The 17500-nt window shown below is 46.2% G+C and overlaps 1 protein-coding gene and 1 long non-coding RNA gene across 2 annotated transcripts in view; one reads left to right on the top strand and one right to left on the bottom strand.

The window, feature by feature from the left end:
• Nucleotides 1-12493, top strand: part of LOC147035121 (uncharacterized) — a 24865-nt gene extending 12372 nt beyond the window's left edge. Inside the window, exons 2-3 of the long non-coding RNA XR_015061389.1 lie at nucleotides 11888-12016; nucleotides 12250-12493. This is a non-coding gene — a long non-coding RNA (uncharacterized LOC147035121). The remainder of the gene's footprint in view (nucleotides 1-11887; nucleotides 12017-12249) is intronic.
• Nucleotides 12494-12649: 156 nt separating this feature from the next.
• The window catches only part of LOC147035120 (fibroblast growth factor 4B-like), a 14435-nt gene continuing 9584 nt past the window's right edge, over nucleotides 12650-17500 (bottom strand). Inside the window, exon 3 of the mRNA XM_085893771.1 lies at nucleotides 12650-14606. Within this exon, the coding sequence (XP_085749897.1) occupies nucleotides 14394-14606 (213 nt within the window). The 3' untranslated portion in view covers nucleotides 12650-14393. The remainder of the gene's footprint in view (nucleotides 14607-17500) is intronic.

The raw sequence follows: 17500 nt of genomic DNA, 5'->3' as shown, positions 1-17500 counted from the left end.
CGCACATTCATCTCGACTGCCTTCTTGTCACCCAACACGAGACTCTGACGAACCTCACTCTCCTCTTCTCTCTGACATCATGCCCATTAATCATCCACTCCAGGGGCGTGGTTTGCTTGCTGCTCCCCTGGAAACGGGGTTTTCTGCCTGCTTGGACATGCAGATGGGTGGTTGTTTTAAGGTCGTGATCCCTTTTTATCGCCGGTCTTGAAATGTAAAAGCATAGATGGATTGCCAAACAGTCACATACTAGGAGAACTTATCCTTAAACCTCACCTAATTTAACACAGCACCAGCCCTGGATTATGACACTTAACACTTAAGTTCACATGTTCCCTTTTTAGTTTACATCGACATGTCTCTTACACGTCGACGGACCAAGCAACTCGATACAATCTTATCTTTCTGATGAAATTCCTCCATCTACCCCACAAACATAATAATAATAATAAATATTTATATATATATTTATATATATATATATATATATACATATATATATATATATATATTGTTGTGGTTACCAAATTCGCAAACCACCATTCAGGTCCCTTAGGTGAGGTATCTCGGTAAGTGCATGTGTAGTTAGGCCCAAACCCGTTGTCTAGTGGGAATACATGTCATTTATGCGAGCTGCGACTCTTCAGGATAGCCGTTTTTCTTTTACTATCTTTATTTTGGACCAACCGCCATGATTACCACCACAACCACAACATCAACCACCAACCACAACGCCGCTTCACCACAACCGCCACGACCTTCACGTCACACCTCGCAACCGTAGAATCGCCACCGTTCTTGCCCCGCTGTGGGTACCGGTGTTGGACTCGTGCAGGGCGCACGTTGAACAGCGTGTACAAAATCACGGATTTTGTGCTTCAAAAACGGATCAAAAACGACACACGCCCACTTTTTGCCGTCCAATCGGTGAGCGAGGGGCGATTTGGCCCCGCCTCCAGAACGATCGATATATGCAAATTTGTGGATCAAAAAGCCTTCACGCCCACTTTTTCTCGGGCCAATGGGGAGCGAGGTGAAAGGTCAAAGGGAGGGGGTCAAAGGCGAAGCTACGGGGGGATAAAAGGACCGTGTTCGTCAGTCAGAGCTGTGTGGAAGTCTGGAGCCCGAAGCCTGCAGTAGCTGGAGAAGCTGAAGAGAGTCGAACGAGGAGAGCCCAAAGAAGAGTCCAGGGTGGAGAGTCCAGAGGCGGAGAGGCGGCAGCGGCGAAGGCAGACGAGGGGGTGCTCGCGACGGTGCCGGGAGCTGCACGCCCGAGGAAGGCCGGCAGCGGCGAAGGCAGACGAGGGGGTGCTCGCGTCGGTGCCGGGAGCTGCACGCCCGAGGGAGGCCGGCAGCGCGACCTGGCCGAGGTGGAGACGCACACCAGGGATAATAAAGATCCTCTATACCCCGAGCATCAGCAACCCCCTCCTGTTTCCCCCCGCGCTGAGATAGTGCGACCAAGGGGGCCCCGTTCCCACCCCCTACCAGACACCGTCCACGAGGCCCGCGGGTTGCGGCGCCATCGCCGCTCCGCGTCTCATCACCAGACGGGTAGGCGCGACCCGGTCTCGGCCTCAGGCCCGCCTCATTCTTGGGGGTATTCTTTTCCTTGGTTTTGGGTATGTGTTGTCGGCGCCGTCTGTGAAGTAGAATTGTATAAGTGTTGCCGTGTGCTCGGTAGTCGGTATTAGCTCTGCACTGTGTTTTCACTTTTATATTTGCTTTTTGTGTAAATGGAATTGTGTTTTCTTTTTTTTGTGTGCATTTGGTGGAATTGTATTTGTGTGCTTCCCGTGTGCCGCGAATAAATGTGCTTTATTGTTGAACTGTTCTCCCGCTTCGCTTCGTCTTTTTCTCCCATTGAATCCTCATCTTGCTTCACGTAAAGGGTTGGTAGTGGGCTGAATACGCCCGATAATTAATCGAACCGTCGAGGTCGACGATAACACCGCTCGGTTATTCTGATAGTACGGAACGGGTCGCTTCAGTGGCCCGTGTCCGAAGTCGACCTGCGGCGAGGTGCGATCGCCCGGTCTACCCTCCGCGTGGGTACTTAGGTAGGTCGGGTCGGCGAGCAACCCTATCCCACGCGGGGGCTGATTGGCTCTATCGCGGTGAGACCGAAAGGTCCACCCGTGACTGGTTCCCGGCGTTAGTCCGAGAGGGTCACGACTGGATTGTCCGTCCGGTGGGCGACGTGCCGCGATTCGAGTTACGTGGCCGTCGCACGCCGGCGGGCGCGAAAACCGCAACAATATATATATATATATATATATATATATATATATATATATATATATATATATATATATATATATATATATATATATATATATATATGAGATAATGAGTATAAAATATTGGAGACAGACAAGCGATGTTCAACACCTCAGTCAAATCACGTATTTATGTGAAAATGCATTGAATTTATGCCGTTTTTAATATAAAATCTATCTCCACAATGATTAATGAATTTAATAAAGAACTGATGAAGGTGGGATTCAAGCCTATGGGTGCAGAGCACAACCAATTAGCTGTCTATCTCCTTAACCACTCAGCCACCTCATCTGATCGTATATTAGGATATTGTACATTCTATTCCACATTGTATTTACACACAAGTAATTTCTTTCCCAAATTCAATGAACATTAAAAGCTTGATTGCTACATCGGACTGAAATTGCTCAAAACTAATGAAGAGAAAGACTCAACATTTTCCATGCGCTAAAATTATGAGAAAGGGCATTCAATTTTGACAAAAACAAGATTATCGTAAATGATTTTTATGTATTTCTGGTAAAACAAAAAGTTTGACAAACGAAAGTGATGAGGAGGACAAGGAATAAAGTTGAAGTCAGGAAGTTGGGTTGTGAATATTATTAAAATAGGGGGAGAATTTGGTTGAAAGGTTGGAGAATGTAGTGAACATATTTCAGTGTGAGAGGTCGGGTTCAAATGTATTTGCCTATGTTTAATCATCCCCTGTACTCTGACATGCTATATTGCATACATCCCCAATGTGTCTGTGAATTTGTCTGTTTGCCGTTTATGGCGGCTGCTTCCCATGCTGTTTTGAAAAGATGATGATTGTTTACTTTGCATTTTCACTTCACTTTTCTTGATGAAATGTAGTCAATAACTTTATTGCCCCTTACAGTAGTCTTTAAAATCAACATGAACATCTGGATTAAAGTATATTTAATACAAATCTCCATGGTGTATCTCTTTTTGCCTTGAGAAATCCCACAATCTCTCTCTCTCTCTCTCTCTCTCTCTCTCTCTTCCTCTCTCTCTCTTCCTCTCTCTCTCTCTCTCTCTCTCTCTCTCTCTCTCTCTCTCTGTCTCTCTGTCTCTGTCTCTGTCTCTGTCTCTGTCTCTGTCTCTGTCTCTGTCTCTTTCTCTTTCTCTTTCTCTTTCTCTTTCTCTTTCTCTTTCTCTTTCTCTTTCTCTTTCTCTTTCTCTTTCTCTTTCTCTTTCTCTTTCTCTTTCTCTTTCTCTTTCTCTTTCTCTTTCTCTTTCTCTTTCTCTTTCTCTTTCTCTTTCTCTTTCTCTTTCTCTTTCTCTTTCTCTTTCTCTTTCTCTTTCTCTTTCTCTTTCTCTTTCTCTTTCTCTTTCTCTTTCTCTTTCTCTTTCTCTTTCTCTTTCTCTTTCTCTTTCTCTTTCTCTTTCTCTTTCTCTTTCTCTTTCTCTTTCTCTTTCTCTTTCTCTTTCTCTTTCTCTTTCTCTTTCTCTCTCTGTCCCTCTCTCTCTCGTCCCCTGGTGCTAGTCCGTTCTTTGGATGTGATGTCATGGCGACTGTGTGTAGGTGCTCTGTGCTGTGGTGAGTTATCAGTGTGTTTTTGCCCCCTTCTGCCACCTCCCCACCCTCCTCCCTCTGTCTTTTTCTATCCCTGTGTGTTTTTGACGTTTTTCTTTTCACTTCTCTACATCTTTGCCTTTGAGAGAGAGAAAGATTGAGAGCGGGCAACACTGGCGGGTGTGGTCTACCTGCTTTGACGACACTTTGTAAGCCTGTTTGCTTACAATGCGTTTTTGTTATTTATTTTAGTTTTGACTTATTTCAGTTTCGCACCTTATTTTCTAAACCAGAGAAGAAGGGCGTGATAATATCGCTGTCATGGCGAATGCACCCTCTCGTAGTGAGATGTGCGAGGGATTAACCAGGAAGCATGCGTTTGTGTGCACTCCTCCTGAAGGAGTACCCATCAAGGACATTGTCCTCGCGGTGGGGAACATAATCGGTGATGAAAATATTCATGCCACATCGCGTATGAGTCAGAAAAGTGGTTGTTTTTGTTTCTGACATTTCACTCGTCCACGAGGTCGTGAGTACTGGAATAACCACGGAAAGTGGTCATTTTATCATTGCGTCCCCATTGATAATTCCCACGATGAGAATAGTAATATCTAATGCTCCACCATTCATATCTCATGATAAGATTATGTCCGTGTTTTCCCGTTATGGGAAAATGGTTTCCAGAATGTCCCTGATTACTCTCGGTTTCCGGAATGAACGTGTGAAGCATGTAATGAGTTTCTGAAGACAGGTTTATATGGTCTTTCCAGACCATGGGGAAGATACGGGACTCAACATCTCGTTTAAAATCAATTTCGAAAACATAAATTATCAAATCTACGCACCGTCCGCTACCTTAACGTGTTTCCTGTGCGGAGCATTTGGACATTTAAAACGCTTTTGTCCCAAAGCCTCGTGCACCAGATGTGGCAAAACAGGTCACACCAATGCAGGGTGTAAGGAGATTACCAGTTCTCTACTAGTTAATGTGCCTAATGAGAAAGAGGTTACCATAATTCCACCAAGTAACGTTCCGAATGTGAAGGAAACTAGCTTTTCAACGAATAATGACATCACTCTTTCTCATCAAACTGCGGTCATGGATTCAGAACTGAAATCGGCTACAAGTAAACGAAGGGCTCCCGATGACTCATCAGGAGCTGTTAAAAAGGTTGTGCTCTATATGGAGACTTTCACTCCAAACACTGTCCAGGTTTCTGCTGGAATCCCTTCGCAGAATGTTGAACAAACTAATGAAACGAATCCCCTGGAAAAGTGCAATGAGTCTCAAACGGTACAAGAGTGTGCATCCATGACTCGCACGGATGAGGTCGATGATGTAATTAAAACTCTTAATGTATCCATGAATGATTCACCATCGACTCAAACATGTGAAACTGAGCAAACTGTGACCCAAGATAATTACATCCATTTAGTTAATGAACGTGTAAATGTGAAGCCACAGTAGTGTGGAAGCAAAGATTTAAATGTTTTTTGAGAAAGATGGTGGGCAGTGCTGATGTTTCCCAAACCCAGCACTCAGACCCCAGTGGAGCAATGTCTGATTTAACCGAATCAGATGAGGAGATGGACATATTGTCACAGCCCATGGCAGATCAGCTCCAAATCCCTCCACACGTCGTTCTCTCGTTTCTTAATGAAAATTATAGACAACGGAACGTTGTGATCATTGATCACTTTCTCAATCTGGCTCGCTTTATTCAGATTTCAAAACATGCCCTAATAAAACTCCGAAGAACTTAATTTAACAAAATCACAGTTTCATCGACTAAAGAAAGTTATAACAAAGGCAAAGGCGGAATATTCTCAGCATCAAAGAAAAACTGCTAACAATGATGAAAACACTCACTTTCGCAACGCTTAATATCAATGGTGGTGGTGCTAACCACATCCGCCAGACCCAAGTCAATAATTTATTTAAACGGAAGCAAGTTGATGTGATCCTCTTGCAGGAAACTCACATCGCTGATAAGGTTGAACATGACTGGTGCAGCATTTTTACAGCTAAATGTTTCTTTAGCAACATGGCTTCCCTATCTGCTGGAGTTGGTTTTTTGTTAAAACCAGGAGTCGCAGCTGAATGTTGCCTCTTTCAGGAGGTGATAAAGGGCCGTTTTGTTTCCCGGAACTGGTGATAAATAACTTTAAATTTATCATTTTTAATGGATATGCACAAAGAGAGATATCTGGCAGAAAAAAAACGTTCTTTTCAGTAGTGATAAACCATTTAAAATTGTTTGATATCAATCGGTGTTTATGCATAGGGGGTGATTTTAATTGTATGTTTGAGGCCAAATTGGACAGAAACTCACCAGAACCAAATCCCGAAGCCCATGGTGATTTCTCCCGTTTTCTTCCGTCGCCGGTTTCCTTGATGTATGGCTCTTGATGCACCCAAATGATCAACAGAAAACATGGTGTCGATGCTCTGATGGTCATGTGTCCTTAGCAAGGCTTCATCGCTCGTACATCACTTCATGCTTAAAGAATGTTGTAGCCTCATCTCATATTTTCCCATCCATTTTCTCTGACAACCACATGGTCACTGTGGCTCTATCCTGTCCCCAATTACATTGTAGAAGTGCTTATTGGACATTTATTACGAGTCTTCTTGATGATGCCACTTTTAAAGAAGCTTTTTCCAATCTCTGGATAGCGTTAACAGAAACAAAGCCTTATTTCCAATCGAGTAATCTCTGGTGGGACAATCTAAAAACCCATATACGGTTGTTTTGTCAACAGTTAAATTCATACAAGACTCATGCAAGTCAAATCACATTAGCCCAGTTGGAAACCCAAGTTCTAAAGCTGTAGAACAAACTTGCAAAACAAGAAAATGAGACAAATTATAAGTTGCTCCTAGAAAAAAAAAGACTCAGCTGAGAGAGTTATTGCAGGAAAAGGCTGCTGGATCATTTGTTTGGCTCAGAATCCATAATCTAAAAGTATTGGATAGCCTGAGAAAATCATTTTTCCACCTCGAAGCTGAAACCAAGCCATCTCGGCTTATTTTATCAGTTTTGGACCCCAGTCAAAATGTAATCACAAATTCTCACGAGGTAAAAAAGAAATACTATCAGAAAGTTATATTCAGAACTACTCTCAAAAAAAGATGTTTCTTAGGATAAGATGAACCTCTCGACCTGCCATCTCCCATCCCTGACTGAGACTCAGCGTCTGGAGCTGGAGCTGCCCTTAACCCTCACAGAACTGGAACGAGCCCTGGGTGAAATGGACTCTGGAAAGGCACCCAGAATTTATGGCGAATCTGCAGAAAATTAGAGGGTGGACCCTGGAACTCGTGGTTAACTGATTGGCATTCATGGTTTTAAAGCAACCCACCATACCACAAAGTTAATTGTGAGCGGTGGCCCTAGATCCAGCTCTTCCGAGGCGAATCGGGGATTAACCCCCTCATAATACACTCAGTACCCATGGCCATAACAACAATATATATATATATATATATATATATATATATATATATATATATACATATATATATATATATATATATATACACACACACACACACACACACACATATAGATGTTGCACGCACACACACACACACACACACATATAGATGTTGCACGCACACACACACACACACACACACACACACGCACACACACACTGTCTGCAGAACGCATGTAATCCTCCAGCAACCCCACCGAGTGAAACTGCCAAAATCCAGTACCACGGCTCACCTCCACTCATTTGTTCCTTTTTCTTTTTCCACCCGTGAAACCAACTTCCACACTCTCTTCAATCTCATTCTTCCTTCCAGGTTTTCAAGACAGCACTTCACCACCATCTCAAATCATCTGCATTCAAAACTATTATTCCTTTTTCGTTCCCCACTCCTGACAACCAATTTTTTGTGGGCTGGGGATCGGCAGCGATACATGATCATCAGGGAGAGCAGTTGGGTCGTCTCCACCGAACACCCGGAATTGCAAGGTTGTAACCCTTGGATAACTCCAGAGGGTCAAGGGTCCCTTAGCAGACCGTGGTCGCCAATATTTTGATGGCGTGGGGTAGGGTTAATTGCCTAATTTCAATATACATAAGTACCCACGCCGTCTAACTACATGGGAAGCCATACCCTTGGCCGACTTTGTCCGAACCGAGTCGCTGTTACTGACTCGGATCCGGTGTAACCGAGCGGGAGTTATCAAAGTGGTGCTGGTCCAATGACAACTTACGGCACCGACGGCCTCACTAATTCTCAATATGCACCGTGCTGGGTCAATGAAAGAAAGTGACAGACAACGAGCTGGTACATTGAACAATTGGGGGTTTATTTATCAGGGAGGCAGGGGAGCACAAAGAGCAGAGTTATCCGAATAAAAGCAATGTACAATGAACAAAAACACTTAACAATTTCTACTTACAGATGGGGCCCACGGACACACACACACACACACACACACGAAATGGACCCCATGGGGTCTTTATTCGGTCCCTCAGCCCAGGAGGAAAAGGCGAACTGAGGAACAGGGCCTTGTTGGGTACCTTCCCACCTCGTGCGGTCACACCAACTCCAACCACCACTGTGGGACTCGAACCCACGTCCCAGAATCCGCGGGCCCACGACCCTGGCTGTTCGGCCACCACCACCACGATGAGCCACCGCGAAGGACCACAGACCACGACCAAGACCAAGCCACCACACCAAACCAGCAGCAATCGGCCACGAAGACTGCAGTACTCTCGTCTTGACAACCACTCTACTCTTCTTGCCAGGTCCGAGGGATTTCTTCCCATGCCACTCACCTCCTGATTGGACGAGTGGTTGTCGGGCGATCAGTGGCCTCCCCTCATTGGTCGCGGCACCTCGGCCCTGCTCGCCCATTGGCTGGAGGAAACGCTCCATGCCCTTCCTCAGAGCGGAGCCTCGATCTGGAGTGAATGGAGGCTCCACCCATGCCCTCAGCCAAAAACACGTGGGCAATGGAGTTGGTGGTGCGGAAAGATGAAGGAGGTTTGTTGTAAAAAACTAACTACTGTATAAAGAAACTTTGCAGCGCACACATGTAATTCCTGTTAGACATAAGGGATGGGGCCCTAACTATAACACATACTTATCGACATAACTGAACTTGGGGACTGCTGTCTGTTTGTGTACAAATGGCTTCCAGATTCGAAACAATATATAGTATTTGGCTCCATTTTTAAATGGTGGAGAATGACTTGTAAAAATTAAAAAATTATCTTATTGGGATCTGGATTCGGATCTTCACCAAAATGGAATTCATTCATCCTTGCCATGCACCCATCCTGTCCACCAAATTTCATCCCAATCTGACCATAACTTTATGAGATATCATGCTATATGTAGTTTTTAGCCCTGTCCCTCAATGGTGAAGAATAACTTGAAAAAATTCTCGTATCCGGATTTGTATCTTCACCAAAATCTAATCATTTTGGCCTTGTCACACACCCAACCTGTCCACCAGGTTTCGTCCGAATCGCGTTTTGCGCGAAACCAAGTTTAGTGTTCTACATTGTTGAAGTATATAAATCAATTGAAAGATAATAAAGATTTTAAAAGTTGTATCAACAAATAAATTCTGGAATTTACCGCCATTGACGCAGTGTCTATTACACCACCCTATCTAACCCGTTATATTAGTTATTCGTGCCTGTTGTTTGTGTCCTTTATATCGTCCTTATAAACTAAGCTTCCTGTTTGAAATGATTTTTAGTCGCACAGAGTAAAAAAATTATCTCCCTCCTCTCTGCGCATGTGCAATCGCAAAGAATTGAGAAACCAATTCCTGTAAAACGCTAGGTTTGTTTTCTGATTCGTGTTGAAAACATAATCTTCGATTTAAATATGTTGTTCCTCAATCATAACTTGCCGTTTACAGTCAGATGAACGGACATGAACCAATTTCTCACCCTGATTTTTGTTTCACGTGTGTGGAGGTAATGATGGTAGTGGTGCCTGGTGGGAAGGATGGAGTAATGTTATTCGAATAAGTGTTGTTTAAATTATAGTGTGTGCTTGTCTGTGTTGTATCGTGTTGATGTTTCCGTTTCTGTTCTCCTATTTCATGTGCTGTATTAAGTTTATATGTATTTCTAAAGAGAGATTTGCACGTATCTGATGCCTGCTATCCTTTTCATATCAATGTTTAGTTGGTTTGGAATATCCTTGAAGATTAAATTGGAGTTGATTATCATATTGATAGCCGACTTTGTTTCGACTTCTTTTGGCAGACAAAGTGAGTTCTTCGATCGGGTTCAGCTTTGTTCTAAATTGATTCAAGCATGTCCATCCTCGAAGCGATGTGCTTCGGTGTGTACATTCTCACGTCAACTGCGGTTGTGGTTGATCGGTTGGCATGGGGCCGTACAAGCTTTGCTTGATTAATCTAAAAACCACAACTTACTCATTACCACGAATCATGTGGATACCACCATCTTGCTTTTCAATCCCTTATTATTTTCAGTTTCAAAAATATTCTAAGTCCACACATGGAAGTCAATTTATAAACCATCGACAGGATAAAAACAAGAATCGTTTAACAGAACAAACGTCAACGTTTGTGTTATTTAAACTTTGGCAATCGAAAATGATTTTCCATTATCATTTTTTATAACATTGATAATAATAGACTCCATGCAGTAATAATATCCCCTTATTAACTCTCCTGATTCCGCTTTGTTCTGTACTCAAGATGGGCCTCCTCCGTCAATATCTATAAATGTATATTCCCTGAGCACATGAGTGAATTATGATGCCAATATCCATTGATTTATTCAAAAGCATTTCTTCGAGGGTTCGGAATTTCTTGGGTTCATATTTCTTCCAAAGATCCACATCACCCGATCCTTCCCGAACAATATTGCAATGACACAGGTTTGTGGTCGATTGCAATTGATCTCGCTCGGAGCACTTTGGTTCCATCTTTGGAGTCCCCTATGGATGCGAAAAGAGAAAGAAAAAGGTCACGTTAATTACAGCAACAACCGACCACACGCTTTCACTCTCGCGCGAACTTTTCAACAAGTTACACGTGGGAAAGGCTGTGCACCGGATCGCCGACTACAACGAATAAAGACTCCGTGGGGTCCAGAGAGGCCGCGAGGTACGGCCTTTTCCCACGCGTCTCGGCGCCGCTCTTCGGCTCAAGTTACCCCCGAGAAGGCCGTGCGAGGTGCGGTGCCCGTTTGATATGAAAGCGCCAGGGTCCGTGTGGACTGCCTCGTTAGCGCGGGGCTACGGATAAAACTGTTCGGACGTTTTAACGTGCCCGCGCATGTGTGCCAACCAGGGGGGGGGGTTACACTGTGCATGATGGAGAGCTTTCATAACACCAACTTGTTTGCGCAAATATGTGCAGGCTTGCCCGCGGTGCTCGAAATACATCGCAAAGTAGGGGCCTTTCTATGACGTCACACAAGCGGATTTTTTTCATGAAACGCTGACGGTCTGCGAGGCTAAAGTTTTATTTCTCGAACACCACAAGATATATTTACAGTGTACACCGCTCATGGCATTTTGCGTAAGTGTACCCAGGTATATCTGCGAGCTCTTGCCTGATTTACAGGTGAAAGAAATACCAAGCGATGGTGCCTAAAATCTTACCATGGTCTATAATGTCTCGAGGTTGGGGCCACTCTTCCTTCCCTACGAGCACTAAAGGAGTCTCTGAGTGCAACTTGGACGAGAGCACAAAATTAGGGGTCATTAAGATTATTTCATTGAATGATCAAGTGAAATGATCACAAGCCTCCGTGAATGATAAAATAAAAATAAATAGTGTCATCCATTACCAACGGTCAATGATGCTTCCCTGGGGACTTGAAGGACGTTCGGGAATAGCTTTGCTTTGGGGAAAAGTTTTTGTTCAAAGTTTGAATTTCAGTGATGAAACGTCACAAGCAGTGTTAAGTCCAGGTCATGTTGTCCCAGGGCACGGAGATTAAACAACGGTCCCTGAGTTGTGTGAGTGGTAATGGTGACTGAGAGTGATAAATTTGTTAATAGTGATGAGTTATACCAATAATAATCAATTCTTGCCCATGAACGGCTCTCTTGGACTCCTCTCCAAGGTGCTGGAATTTTATCTCATCATCCTTGACAAGAGCTTCAAAAGAAGAACTACAACAGAGAGGCCACAGGTGTGAAACTTGGCCCTGGGCGCTGCCAACCTTGCTCCACCCCTGTCTCCAGGGCTTCAAGTTAGTGCCTCCACCCCTTCGAACTTATAGGTTACTGTGTTTCGTTCCATCCTATTCATTGTCTTTTCCTGTCTGTTCAGTCCTCTGCTTGTTGTGTGCACCTGTAGCCCCAGTAGTCATATACTATTTTCTCTCTGTCACCTCACTCTTCCATGAGCTTCGTTGTTGTAGACAAAATGTTTTGCCTCTCCCTTCTCTTTTCATCATCATGTACTGTACCATTCCCTGTGCAGAGCGTTGGTGCTGCTGGAGCAGTTACGGGGCTATAAACCTGCTCGAGACAATTGGTCGGTCACCTACTCTTCACAAAGGACACCGTGCGATCTTTAACGGCCACCAACTAATGCCAGCAGACGGGTGACCCAGTTTTTCGTCCATCCAAGGGACAACACACACATCCATGAATCACCCTGCCAGCGAAACATGAGGGTGACAGTTTTTTTTTGCTGGGTTTGGATTTGAACCCAGGCTAGACAGCTTATAGGTGATTGTGCACACCTCTAAGTTATCCTGCCAGCCATTTTCTCTTTTACGCATACCCCCAAAAGTTTACTCTTAAAGCCAACGTTTAATCGACATCATAGTCACCATGTATTGCTCGTGATTGAATGTCCTCTAAGCAAATCTACAATGTGATGCAAAAAAAGAAGTTTATTCCATAGTTCTGCTACTTCAGTACTATTGTCAAATCATTATTGCACATTATAAAAATGAAAAATATATTTTTTAAACATACTGTTAAGTGCTGACAAGATGGCTATTCAACTAATAGACCTTACAGATGTCAAAAACACTCAGCACAAGATACGCCACAAATGGCACAGCACATGTGACATATCTCTGCGTGGTGTTTGCGGTGCGATACAGAATGAATGTGAGTTGAGAAAGCACTCACATATTTGCTTCAGAGTTATGAACCCAATAATGAAATGATAATAAAATTTCCTTATGGTGAGAAATTAAACAAATAAAGCCAGCACTTCAATATCCGAAGCCAATGCGATTGATTGTCAGAAACACAAGTTTCAGGATGCCACATCAGATGTGACTTGAACTGCGATTCACTCCCAAAAGTACTTATCGTCCTTAAGGATGGACCAACCTTCAATCCGTACGTAACAACTTGAACAATGGCATAATGATGCCTCTGCAGTTTGCTAAACAGAACATTGGTACTCCATGCAGTGTGACTGCACACGAATCGGCACTTCAGTACATCTGTACATGGCAAGCCATCTGTACTCCAGCATGTTTCGATGCTGCACATCAGTACTCCATCATGTCTGTACTGCATATCAATGTACTCTAGTCTCTCTTTCTCTGTGTAGCCCATCAGTATACCAGTCTCTTGGCAGCAAACATTTTTTTACTTGCATAAGGAATGCACGTACTAGTGATCTTTCTGCACGTACAAGTAAAGGTTCTCGATATCAACCTGCGCTGAAAAATACAAAATACTCTCACTTGTGAACAATTTACCTGCAGTCATTAAGAGGTGTGCAAGTGCCTGATTTGTTAATGGTAAGTGGAATTAAAGTTGGAATGCGATTTTAAATGATAATGTCAAGTTCCCAAGCCATTTTAGAGCCCAATGGAGAACCACAAACCGAGTGAGTTTAAACAAACAGAAACAAAACAAGTTTGGCCACATGTGCAGTTCTCCAACTCACCTACCATGGAAAGTTTCCAGTGACAGTTCACTTTCCCCGATATCATCACCCATTTGTTATCAATATTTGGTTGGGTTTAAAGTACCGATCATTGAACCATGAATTCCAACAAACATGAATCACTCTGGGCTGGCGCTATATGAAGTATGGTAAACTGTAGTGTATTTCATCGTATTACATTTCTTATATAATACAGGAAAGCTATATTCTGTGTCTAATAAATATAAAAAGGTATAAGTGCTGTACAGAACAAATATTAAACACTATGTACAAATATTAACAATAAATTATGAAGTTTAAAAAATATCCACTTAAAGCTCTGTCAGTATATGAGGTGCGGTGTATTGATGGAGGGTTAGAGTTTGGCTTGTTTCTTGGAGTGAGGGATGAAAGTGCAGTGCATTCAGGCCGACAGTCACAGGAAACGCATCGATCCCATGTCCAGCCACCTGCCATCATAACCTGCTCCCAGAGGTCCCTCCGCGGCTGTTGCCTGGAGATTGATTTGTGTGCAGAGGAGTTGCTCAAGACCGGTGCTTCCTTGGGCAATGTGGTCTCTTCCCGTGCTCCACAGGGGTTTCCTGACGTCCCTCCTGCCCCCAACCACCCAACCCAACCCACTCCCCGCATCCGAGCTACCCACAAATCACCCATCCTTACCCAACGCCACCAATCCCTCACTCATCCCCATGCAAATCGGTTGTCCTCTAGGTTCCCTGCCGCTCTGCCAGTCCATGTTGCACGATGCGGCGTGGCAGGAAATGCGTGACCGTGAGGTTGAGCGAGATGCGGCCACCGCGCTTCGCTCTCCCGCCTTTGCTGAGCCCAATGTATTTGCCAGGATGCTCCCATGACTCGTATGCGTTGTAGTTGTTGGGCAGCAGGATCTCCTTGAACTTGCACTCGTTGCTGAAGGTCTCCTGGGAATGAAGGGAAGAGGAAGAGGCGTTAGAAGGAGGAGAAGTAGGGGGCTTTAAAAGTTTCCAGCAAAACTTCAGTTCTGCGGGAACAGATTTGCATTTGCTGGGGACGCCACTGCGTATACTTGTAGGAAACACTCCAGAAGAATCGACGCAAGTATCATACCCTGCCAATTACTCCAGTTCAGCTCTTTACACAGCTATAGTAATAGATCCAGTACTTAATAATCCAAGTGCATTGTGGTGACGACCTTCTGATATGTGACCTACCCCAGTGCGGCTTTTGGAGCATGGAATTTGTGTTCATTTATTTACTTATTTATTTATTTCCATCGCTGATGAATCCCCACCGACGAGTCGAGCTGTTTTCCTTCCACCCTAATCTCTCATCACCGAATACCTGTCATCTCTGCGCTTGTCGCTGCGCCCGTAACAACAGCCTTGGAGACGGTAACACAAGCCCCGGACCGTCTGAACACTTTTCAGCGGCTGTGTTAGAAGCTCTGAACCAACCTGTTCTCTGAAGCCTTCAGCAGCCCCAGCATCCATCTCCACCCCTTCCTTATCCACTTTCTCCTCTACCTGTCACATTTTCAAAAAAAAAAAAAGATAAAATAAAACACTGAAAATCGCACCTGCTAAGTACTTTCCTTTTCGGAATCTTCATCTCCTCTATCGTATGCACCACCATCAGGGTGCAGGCTGTAACGCCTACTCTTCATGAAATATATCATTGGATCTTCAAACTCCACCAGCTTTTATGTCAGCAGACAGGACACCAAGCTCCAATGTACATCCACCCAAGTGAATGCAAACCTAGGGATGAAATCCGAGGGTTTATAGTCCTGTGGGGATTTCAAAACTCGAATATAAGTGCACCACCTCTGCACCGTCCTGGTGGGATATTAAAATGATTGCATTAAGGGAGCCAGACACCCTGTTTATATGGTGTATTGTATTTCTTAGTGGCTATCTCTGCTTATATTGTTCCCGTCCAGGAAAAAGGTGTCAGAGACGGCTGGGAAATCACCCCGACAGCGTTCCTGCGGAAATTGCAGAAGCACACCACAGCATAGGCCTCGGCGGAAATTTAGACTTATTTCAGCCACATCAATGAAGCCAAATTGAGTGCTGATGAACGGGTACACAAATTAGGGGATGAGTTCATGGTCAGCTCCAGTGGGGCTACACCACCCTCCTGTCCTCCTATGGTGGGGCTACACAACCCTTCCATCCTCAAATGATGGGGCTACACCACCGTCCCGTCCGACATGGTGGGGAGACACTACCCTTCCGTCCTCCTATGGTGGGGCTACACCACCCTCCCGTCTTCATATGTCTGGGCTGCACCACCCTCCCGTCTTATGGCGGGTCTACACTGCCCTCCCATCCTCCTCTGGCATGGCTGCACCACCCTCCCGTCCTCCTCTGGCGTGGCTGCATCGCCCTCCCGTCCTCCTCTGGCATAGCTACACCGCCCTCCCAACCTCCTCTGGCGTGGCTGCACTGTCCTTCTATCGTCCATTGACGTGGCTGCAACGCCCTCTCATCGTCCTCTGATGCGGCTACACCGCCCTCCTGTCGTCGTCTGGCGTGGCTGCACCGCCCTCCCATCCTCCACTGGTGTGTCTGCACCGCCCTCCTGTCGTCGTCTGGCGTGGCTGCACCGCCCTCCCGTCATTCTCTGATGTGGCTGCACCGTCATCCTCTGACGTGGCTGCACAACTCTCCCATCGTCCTCTGACATGGCTGCACCACCCTCCCGTCATCCTCGGGCATGGCTACACCGCCCTCCCATCCTCCTCTGGCGTGGCTGCACTGCCCTCCCTTCCTCCTCTGGCATAGCTGCACCGCCCTCCTGTCCTCCTCTGGCATGGCTGCACGACCTTCCTGTCCTCCTCTGGCATGGCTGCACCGTGCTCCCGTAATCCTGCAGTGGCTGCACCGTCCTCCCGTCCGCCTCTGGTGAGGATGCACTGCCCTCCCGTCGTCATCTGGCGTGGCTGCACCACCCTCCTGTCATTCTCTGTCGTGGCTACACTGCCCTCCCGTCCTCCTCTGGCGTGGCCGCACCGCCCTCCCGTCATCCTCTGGAGTGGCTGCACCGCACTCCCGACCTCTTCTGCCGTGGCTGCACCTCCCTCGCATCATTCTCTGGCATGGCTGCACCACCCTCCCGTCCTCCTCTGGCGTGGCTACACCACCCTCCTGTCCTCCTCTGGCATGGCTGCACGACCTTCCCGTCCTCCTCTGGCATGGCTGCACCGCGCTCCCGTAATCCTGCAGTGGCTGCACCGTCCTCCCGTCCGCCTCTGGTGAGGATGCACTGCCCTCCCGTTGTCATCTGGCGTGGCTGCACCACCCTCCTGTCATTCTCTGTCATGGCTGCACTGCCCTCCCGTCATCCTTTGGTGTGGCTGCACTGCCCTGCCGTCATCCTCTTGCGTGGCTACACTGCCCTCCCGTCCTCCTCTGGCATGGCCGCACCACCCTCCCGTCATCCTCTGGAGTGGCTGCACCGCCCTCCCGACCTCTTCTGCCGTGGCTGCACCTCCCTCGCATCATTCTCTGGCATGGCTGCCCCACCCTCACGTCATTCTCTGGCGTGGCTGCACCGCCCTCCTGTAATCCTCTGCCGTGGCTGCACTGCCCTCCCGACCTCTTCTGGCGTGGCTGCACCGCCCTCCCGTCCTCCTCTGGCGTGGCTGCACCGCCCTCCCGTCCCCCTCTGGCGTGGCTGCACCGCCCTCCCGACCTCTTCTGCCGTGGCTGCACCTCCCTCGCATCATTCTCTGGCATGGCTGCCCCACCCTCACGTCATTCTCTGGCGTGGCTGCACCGCCCTCCTGTCCTCCTCTGCCGTGGCTGCACTGCCCTCCCGACCTCTTCTGGCG

This window comes from Eptatretus burgeri, chromosome 1, assembly GCF_056783735.1.
Source record: "Eptatretus burgeri isolate ZD-2024b chromosome 1, Ebu_testis_v1, whole genome shotgun sequence".
Lineage (NCBI taxonomy): Eukaryota > Metazoa > Chordata > Myxini > Myxiniformes > Myxinidae > Eptatretus > Eptatretus burgeri.
This window is presented reverse-complemented; position numbering and strand designations above follow the sequence as displayed.